This window comes from Wyeomyia smithii, chromosome 1 (genome assembly GCF_029784165.1).
Source record: "Wyeomyia smithii strain HCP4-BCI-WySm-NY-G18 chromosome 1, ASM2978416v1, whole genome shotgun sequence".
In the NCBI taxonomy this organism is placed as follows: Eukaryota; Metazoa; Arthropoda; class Insecta; order Diptera; family Culicidae; genus Wyeomyia; species Wyeomyia smithii.
This window is the reverse complement of record NC_073694.1, coordinates 170,075,433-170,086,026: the sequence shown is the minus strand read 5'-3', so window position 1 is coordinate 170,086,026 and position 10,594 is coordinate 170,075,433. Positions and strand designations below refer to the sequence as shown.

The 10,594-nt window shown below is 37.6% G+C and overlaps 4 protein-coding genes across 5 annotated transcripts; 1 reads left to right on the top strand and 3 right to left on the bottom strand.

Annotated features, from left to right (window-relative positions):
- The first annotated feature begins 1,537 nt into the window (after window positions 1-1,537).
- LOC129718813 (NADPH-dependent diflavin oxidoreductase 1) lies at window positions 1,538-5,083 on the top strand. The gene is made up of 4 exons (XM_055669906.1): window positions 1,538-1,693; window positions 1,765-2,598; window positions 4,054-4,541; window positions 4,608-5,083. Coding segments are annotated over exons 1-4 (1,755 nt in total). The 5' UTR covers window positions 1,538-1,692; the 3' UTR covers window positions 5,040-5,083.
- On the bottom strand, window positions 2,617-3,668 carry LOC129718818 (U3 small nucleolar ribonucleoprotein protein IMP4). The gene has a single exon (XM_055669918.1). The coding sequence runs from the start codon at window positions 3,565-3,567 to the stop codon at window positions 2,632-2,634; it is 936 nt and encodes a 311-aa protein (XP_055525893.1). The 5' UTR covers window positions 3,568-3,668; the 3' UTR covers window positions 2,617-2,631.
- LOC129718817 (THO complex subunit 3) lies at window positions 5,015-6,441 on the bottom strand. The gene is made up of 2 exons (XM_055669915.1): window positions 5,923-6,441; window positions 5,015-5,863 (listed from the first exon to the last, which is right to left on the bottom strand). The coding sequence occupies exons 1-2, from the start codon at window positions 6,106-6,108 to the stop codon at window positions 5,084-5,086; spliced, it is 966 nt and encodes a 321-aa protein (XP_055525890.1). The 5' UTR covers window positions 6,109-6,441; the 3' UTR covers window positions 5,015-5,083.
- A 510-nt stretch (window positions 6,442-6,951) lies between these two features.
- Window positions 6,952-8,984, bottom strand: LOC129718816 (thioredoxin domain-containing protein). Of its 2 annotated transcripts, none has more exons than XM_055669913.1 (6): window positions 8,928-8,984; window positions 8,703-8,873; window positions 7,729-8,053; window positions 7,509-7,670; window positions 7,320-7,445; window positions 6,952-7,252 (listed from the first exon to the last, which is right to left on the bottom strand). In XM_055669913.1, the coding sequence occupies exons 2-6, from the start codon at window positions 8,842-8,844 to the stop codon at window positions 7,039-7,041; spliced, it is 969 nt and encodes a 322-aa protein (XP_055525888.1). In that variant the 5' UTR covers window positions 8,845-8,873; window positions 8,928-8,984; the 3' UTR covers window positions 6,952-7,038. The 2 variants fall into 2 exon arrangements, with proteins under 2 accessions (XP_055525888.1, XP_055525889.1); XM_055669914.1 differs by having other exon boundaries at window positions 8,703-8,862; window positions 8,928-8,975.
- Between the last annotated feature and the right edge of the window lie 1,610 nt (window positions 8,985-10,594).

Below are 10,594 nucleotides of genomic sequence, written 5' to 3'. Positions count from 1 at the left end.
CGAAACAAGAAGAAGAAGAAGAAGACAATTCAAACGGCAATTCGATTGCGTTCCAGGTCGCGTTAACCCAACACGCCGCACTGTGTGTCGACAGCGGCAATGTAGTTTTCACTCGGCTTGACTGCACACAAATGAATATCGAGCTCTTCTGCACTGATAAACGACCAGCGACCAGACCAGCGCTCTATTCATACATTGCACAGTGCAGTACTATTGCCTGTGCCAGCATGTTTTCCTTCAAGACATCAGTTTTAATAACATTCTAACAGCAGATCGTGTAATTGTCTGATAGTAGAGGTGGTTACAAACTTTCCGAAAAAGCTTCACCTTCAAGACATCAAAAGAGTCTAGGTTCATGCAAGCAAACATTAGTTGACCTATTGGGACGGGGAGATTATGTCGATTTTTTTTTTGCCACTGTTATACACGAAATCACAGCAGGCAGTTGGTGTCTACTCATGAAGTCTGTGCCAGGAGTGCTCGCATGTGATTGGTACATTGTTCGTGAAAATTCGACCCTGAAACTTTTATGAAATTTTCACTGTTTAACAATGAAATGATGATGATAACTGAAGAATCACAAAACTGTCCATCATTTTACCAATCCAACGACATATTGTTTATTGTGATCCATCATGTGGTTACATCAGTATTAACGTTTGAAATCTTTCATTTCAACGTTACACCTTGGGTTTAGTTTCCACAGAATGTATCTCTATATAGTGCGGTTAGACGTAGTCCTACGTCAAAAACTCCATATTATTGAAAATGCTCGTGAGATCTACGGGAATGTACACTAGAACATATTATAATTGATTGATCATTTCCATCAATGATTATGTGTTCTAATTTATGAATACTGATTAGGTTGTACTATTTAATCACGTTTTTTTTTAAATCATCTCTTCTTTAGTAAATTTATCGAAATAACGTACATCATGGATATCAATCGTATCGTAACCTTCTATTAAGCATTTGTGTCTTCCCAAAGTTTCAACGTTATTATCTTTGATTCTCGTAAATCGATTATTGGATCGAAAAAGTTATTATTTAATACATTTGATGTGCTTCGTCCTGTATCACTGACACAGCAAGACACGACAAGATTTGCCAGTAATGACAATCATTATTGTGATAATTTTGGTAACACCATTTACACGGTAATATATCTTCATGTTAGAACTGCACTGTGGTCGAGAAAAATCATGGTTTTCAAGTTGTTTACTAAACAAATGACGCCATCTTGCATTAAGGTTTTGGATACGGGATACTCATCAAACGTCAGACCCCTGGAGTCTTCATATGCATATTTTATTAAAACAAAAATATATCTGGCAACATTTGTGTTGCCAATTTTGCATAAATTTCAAATCTGACGTAAGCAGAGAGGTTCGCATATTACGAACATGTTTAAGCCTTTCGTATTTGGGAAACGCTACTGACTGACGTCATCCTCTTTTTGATGCACTATACACATGAAAAACGTAAAAATCATGAACCTGTGATATACAATATATTGATTCAAAATAAACAAGATGCATAATATTTAATATGATTGATAAGGATAAACTGTACCATCAGCTGGTTATGGTTATTAGTTATTACTGATTTTTTGTTACTCGTGTCTAAAACAAAAATCATCAACTGAATCGTAATCACAATAATTCGCGGAAATCATTCTTGTAACGTCAAAGTAATATTAAATTATTTCCAGCTGCATATTTTTCCTTATACTTGTTTAATAATATTCTTTTTACTTCTTAGTGAAAATGAATCAACGAAAACTGACAATCCTGTATGGTAGCCAGTCTGGCACTGCTCAAGATTTGGCCGAACAAATTTGGCGAGACAGCAAACTGTACCATCTACACGGCACGGTTTCGGCGATGGATGATTACAATGTATCACAGCTAATCGAGGAGCGTTTTGTTGTGTTGGTCTGTTCCACTTACGGACAAGGTGAAGAACCAGATAATATGAAACGATTTTGGAAATTCCTCTTACGCAAAAGCCTTCCAGCCGACTCCCTACGGGGGATGAATTTTGGTGTGCTTGGCTTGGGGGATTCGCGGTATCCAAAGTTTAACTATGTGGCTAAACGTTTGCACAAAAGATTAGCACTACTCGGAGGAACAGCATTGCTTCCAGTGGGGTTGTGTGATGATCAACACGACCTGGGATATGGAGCAGTTTTTATGTCATGGATCAAAAACTTTTGGAGTAAACTTTTAGAAATTAGTCCTATACCGGAGGGTTTCTGTAAATTAGCAATAAGTCCTCGCGAGTATCGCTGGATAGTAGAGGAAACCTCTGACCAAGCGAAAGAATTCGCTGTGGACATGTACGAAGATATTACGTTCGACAATCAGTTTATTTCGGAGGTGGAAGAAAACATACGGATAACAGCAAAGGACCATTTCCAGGACGTGAGGTTTATTACTTTTTCTAAAAAACACGTCACGTGGAAACCGGGAGATGTAGTATATGTGAGACCAGAAAATTCATCAGAAACTGTTGATAAGCTTTTTGAGCTGTTCATTGAACATGGGCTGAAATGGTGTAAGGAAACTGTAATCAAGATTGAAGAAATTGACTCGGGTAAGTTTTTTTAACATTTAAAAATAACTTTTATTAGACATCATCATCCTGTTGCCATCCATCATCGTCAGACAAAAACCTTCTTTTGCCAGCTGTATTCATATAAGGTCTGTAAACCCACTCGGTGTCGGCAGCATCAAGTTCATCCAAAGTTCCCAATTTAATTTGATATAGCTTCAGTTGAAATCTAGGCCCAACCTCAGTTAGCACCAACTCCTTTTCTACGGTTTTGAATGTGTGGTGACGAAAGCTAATGTAATCGTCATGGTTAGCGAAAGTCATAACTCGTTTCGAGTCTGCCTTCGGCACTGAAAACAAATATTTCAAGATAGACATTGTTCTCTCAGCTAGCTTCGTTTTGAAATTATGGAAAATCAAATGTGGTTTTTGTTCACTCATTGGTCCGATGTCAACTATGTCATGTCGCATCACAACATCCGACAGATTGAACGATGCAGTGGGCCCGTATGGTAAATGACATATGATAAGATTATCCGGTACACCTCGATGCTCATGAACTATTATGAAATCTGTCACATTGTTTGCTCGGCAAGCGTGCACTAATTGCTTCATTTCAAAATTACCTCGATTCATCCTTTGAGCATTGGGAAATACCAATCGTAATTCCTTCACAAATTGCTTCAATTTGGCTGATGGATCACGAGAGGTGGTAATCATAATTTTCGGATCTTCACAGCCTGCGTATCGATATTCATCATCCTGAGAGTTTGCAGTGTTAGCTCCGCCACTGACTCCAGCGATTTCCACAGCCCGTTTTGGTCCTTCGTCGTTCCATTTTAGTTTATCTTGCAACGTGAGGGCATCTTTCTTCAAATCGCCATGAATCGGTGTGTGATCTTCGAGAGCCCTTTTTATTTTCTCCTTTTTATCCTGCAGCGACTTGTGTCTATTTTCGACGGCTTTCCGATAAAGGTACTCTCGGCGAAGCCGAGCTTGACGACGAAGCATTTTCTTGGAGAATTCGATAAGAAAACACGAGCAATGTAAAACACGCGTTGCTGTATTATTTTTGCTTTACTGTTAACTTTTGACGTTTATGATGGATACATCGTGTTTGTGTTTGTAAAACCAGAGATGCCAGTTTTCAAATAAAAACGCGCTGCTCGAAAACCGGAAAAATTTGCTTTAAAATATCTACAGGGAGCTTGAAAAAATACACTCGCCTGCGCAGGCGAAAACCTTCACACGTTTTAAGAAAGTCTGTGTAAAATAAGCAAACTCGGATAAAAGAGCTTTTATCCAGTACAATAAAAAATACCATTACATATGAATTACCTTGGGAAGGGAAGGGGGGAGGGGTTGTTAACGGAATAAATAGGTTCAAAAAACTAGGGCACATATGCAATTCCATATCAAATAAAAATACACTGTGAAAAGAATTTGAAAAAAAAATACTTGATTTTAATGTAATAAGACGGAAATCTTTATTTCCAGAAATGCCTGTTCCTCCGATACTAAACAAACCTTTATCGCTCGGCACTATTGCTCAACAGTACTGGGACTTGAGCGCCATACCTCGTGCACGAGCTTTTGCCGTACTGGCACGCTTTTGCTCCGACGAACTCGAACGTGAGAAGCTGGAAGATTTTTCCAGCTATGAAGGTCAGGAGGAACTGTTTTCCTATGCCAATCGGCCACGCCGAACGATTCTAGAAGTGCTACAGGATTTTCCCCATGCATGTCAATCTCTCACTTTACCAGCTCTTTTTGAATTATTTCAACCAATAAAGGCTCGACCGTTTTCGATTGCTTCATCTGCCGCCAGTAATAAACTTAAAATATTAGTAGCGGTCATAGAATATCAGACCAAACTAAAACAGCCAAGACTAGGACTGTGTTCAAACTGGTTAAAAGGGCTCAAGCCAGGAAGAGCAATCAGGATGTGGACCAGGAAAGGAACATTTAATTTTCCAGAAGATACTGTGAGTAACTTTCGAATGCAGACAGCGTAAACTCGATAAATCCTGCTTATTGTAATTTTCTTTCAGACTATTCCGATAGTAATGGTTGGTCCTGGCACTGGATTGGCGCCGTTCTGCGCTGTTTTGCAAGAACGGGAATTACTTGTTAATGCTAGACAATGTGGGCCGCTAGTTTTATATTTTGGATGTAGAAATTCAAAGGCTGATTTTCATTGCGAAGAAGACTTACGACGAATGGAGAGAACGGGTCTGTTAGTGTTACACTGCGCATTTTCGCGCGATCAAGAGGATAAAATTTATGTGCAGCATTTGATCCGAAATCATGGTGCTCTAATGAAAAAACTGTTGATGGAGCAGAACGGTATATTTCTTGTTTCCGGAAGTTCAAAAAATATGCCAGAAGCTGTTCGTGAGGCCCTAGGAGAAGCGATAGGAAGTTCTCTGTATGTCGATGAAATGTTGAAAAATGAACGTTATCAAGAAGAAACATGGGCCTAATCTAATATATTTTATTGTGAGAAAAGTTGTTATAACAAACTAGATTATTCTGAGAAACCCCAAACTTTCAAGCTACCAGCGTCCCGTCGACGATCGTTTGCATCTTTGTCGTCACAAGCATATGCGAGTATGTATTGTTTAGGATGCCAGGCAACCGTGAATGTTGCTGCGTCGACAGAAATGTCTGCGACTTTCTCTCCAGTTTCCGTGTCACCAATATCGATGATAAGGTCCTCACTGGCAGAGGCGAGTAATTTGCCATCATGACTGAAAGATATGGTTCGCACAGGCCAATCTAAACGAGAGAATACTCTCAAGCAGGCCAGTTCTTCGGCATCCCACAATGACACCAATGCATCTGCTGATCCAGTAGCAAAATACCTGCCAGTGGGATCGAACTCAATACAAATACATGTACTTGGATGTGCCTTCAAAACTTGCTGCAAATTTAAATCAGGATAGTTCAGAATGTGAACACAGCCTTGCCCATTCGTTAGAAAGAACAAATCACTGCCATTGCTCCAAGCTATTTCGTTGACTTCGAATGAAAACTGCTCTTCGGCCAAAATTTTGTACATCCGGGCATCGATAAACGTAACAAGGTCTTCCTTGTTACCTACGGCAATCGTGTTTCCGTCCGGGGACCATGTGATATTTATGTTTTCACCTTTTGTGTTGATGATTGTCGCACACTTGCCAACACGCGCATCCCATATTCGAACTGTTTTATCGCCGCTAGCTGTGCTTAGCAAATCTGGTAGCGAAGCGTGCCAACACAATTGATCTACCGATCCAGTGTGCCCTCGGTATGTACTGTCCTTATTCTATATGAAGATAATACTAAAATAGAAATCTAATACTGTTTAATAAAACTCTCACATACCAGCCTTTCTCGATCCAATGTAAATATAACAACTGACTTGTCAAATGATCCAGATGCTAGCCGGCGTCCATCGCAGTTCCAACCAACCGAATGGACTTTAGCGGTATGAGCTTTGGTAGCTTCTCTGGTTTTATTATGCGTTTTAAAATAGTCTTGAAGTTCCTGTACATTGGATGGTGAAACCATTGTATTTCCTTTGCAATAAATAACAACTCTTTGTAAAAATAGTTGTTTTATAAAGCGTCGTACGCAGAGATGCCAGATGTTTTTGAAAAATGTCTGCAACTGCTCGAAAACCCGGAAAAATCTGCTTGAAATCTATTTGTGATTCGAAAAAAATTCGCTCGTGCAGGCAAGTCTGCAAAAATCTGCACACATTTTGAGAAAATCTGCGCAAATATAAGGAGACTCTGACAGAAATCTGCAGAAACTATGGCAAATCTGCAAAACTCTGCGAATCAATAAAAATCTGCACACGGACCCTAAAAATCTGCGTTTTGCAGACAAATCTGCACATCTGGCCCAGATGTTTTTGGAAAAAGTTTTAAACTGCTCGAAAAACCGGAAAAATCTGGGAAATAATGATTCCTCTCCTGATCTTTGACGTTTAAGTCTGGCAAAGATGCCATATATGCAAAAAATAGGGTTATTTGTCGAAAATTTTCTACCAGAAAGTCGCATTTCAAGCTGTATTTTGAATTTCAAAAAATCTTTTACAGATTTCAGTATAAAAATCTGTAATTTTGGGAGAAATCTCTATGTTTTTGCAGAAATCTGTAATCTTGATATACAGATATCTGCATGTTGTTCAAAGATTTGTAATTCACTGTATCTGCATCAAGCAGAAAGACACAATTTTGTTAGTAAATCTTTCGGATGAGGAAAGCGAGTTGCGAATGCAAATAAAAATTTAATGATTACTCATATAAGCGTTGATTGATATCAAAATTTTAAATAAATTCAAATCCTAATATTATTGGTCGGCTTTTTATACCCACAATACATTCCAATTTTAGAGAAACATGCGTATGGATTTTACTTCTCTTTTTTATTACTCTTAGTTTACATGAAAATTAGAGCTAACTCTAAATTATATTTGAAGAATAAAAAAATATATCACTTAGCCTTTTTTGTTTTCGCTTTTCTGCTTTTGGCGGCTGCTTTGCAGCGTGTAATAATTGCTAAAAGAATTGCTGCTGCGAATCCAAGTGTTACGAAGCCGAACAGACCAATGACCGAGTAAAACAACACAGGGTATTCGTTGTGCAGCGTAACAATCAATTCAGGAATGAGTTGGAGGTAGTTCACAGTCTTATCGACAAATGTATCGCTGAAATTGTTAAAAAAAAATGTAAACGACTCTAATCACTTTCTCCGCAACCATGAATGAAACTCACAAAGGTGATGGTGGCACAGGAACCTTGTGAGGTGTAGTGTTCTTGTACCAGTCTTGAGCGAAGGAAACAAGCGATTTAATATCCATTTTCCCTACTTCATATCGATAGAATTTTCCTTGCCGTAAACTGAAAAGAGTGACAGTGTTATACATTGAATAATGTAATTTTACTTATTAATGATAGTCATACAATATAACGGTCGGCACCTCTGTGATACCGAATCTTTCTGCCGTTTCGCTTCCTTTTCCGTCTTTTTCGATGAGAGCAACGTTCATCCTAGCTTTGAGATCGGCAGCAACAGCTTCCCATATAGCTGTCAACCGTTTGCAATCGACACAGTTGGATGTATAGCTTAATATGTAAAGACGACAGTTATAATTTTGTTTTTAGGTAAAACAATCATACATACAACATAATCAACCAGTCACCCGTTGTTGCTCCACTAGAAGCTTGCGTAAGATGTTCGAAATTTTCATCTGACAATTCCCTTACATTGGGATCTTTGTTCTGCACAAATTTGCCAATAAGCGAGTCTTCGTTAACAGGTCCGTCATATAGCAGAGGGACACCATGTCTAAAGAACACGACAGCGGGTTCTTTCGAAGGACTATAAAGTCGTACCATTTGACTGCTTTTCACTTTCATAACATCAGCTTCCAGATTGTCCTTGATCTCTTGCTTCAGATTCACAAGAATAGTCTCGAATTTTTCACATTCGGCGCAACTTGGTTTCGCTGTAACCAAACATTCAAAAACAATGATTATTTATCAACATTATTATTAATCATTAGATTTGATATATTCAAGCGCTTTTAATCTGACATTCTATTCCAAACATTAGAATCATTTGCTCCCACTAAACAAGAATAGATTCACAAGAATAGTCTCGAATTTTTCACATTCGGCGCAACTTGGTTTCGCTGTAACCAAACATTCAAAAACAATGATTATTTACCAACATTATTATTAATCATTAGATTTGATATATTAAAGCGCTATTAATCTGACATTCTATTCCAAACATTAGAATCATTTGCTCCCACTAAACTTGGTCATCTATACCTGAGAATCTATTCCAATGCTAATTAATGATCAAGAAAACAAAAAATAAATGTAATCGCTTATATTCAAAAGCTAGATTATTTAAAAAAGCGTTAAGCGTTGCTTATCGAAGAGCAGGTTTTCTAAAATATTATCAAAATTTTTTGATCAATGTTTGCAAATTCCTAGTTTTTGACTTAATAATAAATCGTCACCAGCACGGAAACCAGTAGCTACAATGATAGATTATCAGTAACAAATCAAGTTGGTATGGCTGGTCCTACAATTATACAAATGCTTGACACATGCATTGAAATAAATTGCTTGTTTTTTGCTACTTACAAAATAAAACAACTAAATTGGAATGCGAATGAAACAATTTCACGAGATCATCATCGCTAACTGTTTTAAGAGCAGAGTCGGCTTTCGCTTGAAAGCGCCAGGTAAGAAGCAATATTGCGTTAAACACTATTGATATTTTCATCCTCTGTGTTTTCTCTTACTGAAAATAAACTAAAATACAGTTGCTTCACGCATAAAGATGATTATTTTGCGAATAACTTATACAATTTTGCGACACTAGCTTCCGTTTCTTTTCGTATCACACCTGCAAACAGGGTTGCCACATTTAAATCTGTGTTTTCCCTTGAAAAAATCTGAGCATCTGTATCTGAAACAGAAATATCTGTAAAAAAATCTGTATTGTTTAGACATAAAGAACTTTGTTTTTTTTTAAGTTTTTTTGGTACATAAACAAAGTTTTTAGCTTAGAACGTGTGAGGAGTTGAAAATATGTTCAATTTGCTTAATATTTAATTAAATAAAATTTGGATTGTTTTTAAAAATTAATGTCAATTTCGAAAAATCTGTAAATCTGTACTTTTCCAAGAAAATCTGTATATCTGTGTATACAGATTCTGTACCGTTACTTCGGCCAAAAATCTGTAAAATACAGATTAATCAGTACATGTGGCATCGCTGCCTGCAAAAGCCGCAACGCAACAAGAAGCAACAAATCAGACCAGTGATGCCAGATGTTTTTCGAAAAATATCTGCAACTGCTCGAAAATCTGGAGAAATCTGCTTGAAATCTGAAAAAAATCTCCGTGATTCGAAATCATTGGCCCTGACGACTCTGCTGATATTGGCCCTGACGACTCTGTTGATATTGGTTTGGTTTTTATTTGCGAAAGTGAAGGATTTACACAACACGTTCCCGGCAAATCGAAAATTTGCGACTACTTTGTGATAAGGTCGTATGTCTAAACGTAAATAAAACAAGTTAGAGTTATATCCCTTGTACTTCACAAGCGTAAATCATCTCTCACTCGTTTTGTTTACGTTTAGACATACGACCTTAGCACAAAGTAGTCGAGGATTGTCGAGAAAAAAAGGGCCTCTGCAAAATGCGGGTCATAATCATATTATATATCATATTGTCTTCACATATTTTTCAATGTCTTCCATATGCCTTCACAAAAAAGGATGTCTTCACCGCAGGGTGAATGTCTGCAATTTGAATACATGTCTACCAATCTGGCATCGAAGTTTAATAGGTTGTTTGCTCGATTGTAAAGACACTGACAGAAAATTTTTGTTCCTATTGGGTCCTTAACAGGCCTAAAACGCGCCTATACTTTTGCACAACTTGACTTCGTCTTGATGAATGGGCGAAATCAAATTTGTCAACAAAATAAACATTAAATGCAAAGGGCGTATTCCAATACAATACCGTAAACACGGCGTATAGTAAAGGGCGATACTGTCGGCCAAATGAAAATAAGGCGCATAGTAAAGGGCGATACTGTCGAGCAAATCAAAATAAGGCGCATAGTAAAGGGCGATACTTTCGAGGAGATCTAAATAAGGCTTAAAGTAAAGGGCGATACTTTCGAGCAGATCGGAAAGGTTGCGTAGTAAAGGGCGAAACTATAAATTCTCGAATATACAATGTAAAGCGGCTGAAATTCAAGTTTTATGTTCACCATGTACAAAGCTAGAACAATTTTGCTTTCATTAGAGTATTTGGATGACAAATATATTGTTCCACCATTATTTAGGATTTGAATTTTTGATTCAAAACTGTGTTTGTATTTTTTGAGTTTTGTAGTCATTGTAAGATTCGCCCTAATCACGAAGTAGTCCGGATATCATCTGAAAGAGTGTAATTTTCTGAGCAAAACGTGATTTAAAAAAAATTCTATCGTTGTCCTTCGCTTTTTAAATGAAGAATT

Coding starts and splice junctions, on each gene's coding strand:
- LOC129718817 (XM_055669915.1), bottom strand. CDS start 6,108: ATGGTTTCACCATCCAATGTACAGGAACTTCAAGACTATTTTAAAACG. Junction 5,864..5,922: donor CATTGGATCGAGAAAGGCTG/GTATGTGAGAGT, acceptor ATCTTCATATAG/AATAAGGACAGTACATACCG.
- LOC129718816 (XM_055669913.1), bottom strand. CDS start 8,844: ATGAAAATATCAATAGTGTTTAACGCAATATTGCTTCTTACCTGGCGC. Junction 8,054..8,702: donor CAATTTAGTTGTTTTATTTT/GTAAGTAGCAAA, acceptor GTTTGGTTACAG/CGAAACCAAGTTGCGCCGAA. Junction 7,253..7,319: donor CCTGTGCCACCATCACCTTT/GTGAGTTTCATT, acceptor TAACAATTTCAG/CGATACATTTGTCGATAAGA.
- LOC129718813 (XM_055669906.1), top strand. Junction 2,599..4,053: donor GATTGAAGAAATTGACTCGG/GTAAGTTTTTTT, acceptor CTTTATTTCCAG/AAATGCCTGTTCCTCCGATA. Junction 4,542..4,607: donor TTAATTTTCCAGAAGATACT/GTGAGTAACTTT, acceptor ATTTTCTTTCAG/ACTATTCCGATAGTAATGGT.
- LOC129718818 (XM_055669918.1), bottom strand. CDS start 3,567: ATGCTTCGTCGTCAAGCTCGGCTTCGCCGAGAGTACCTTTATCGGAAA.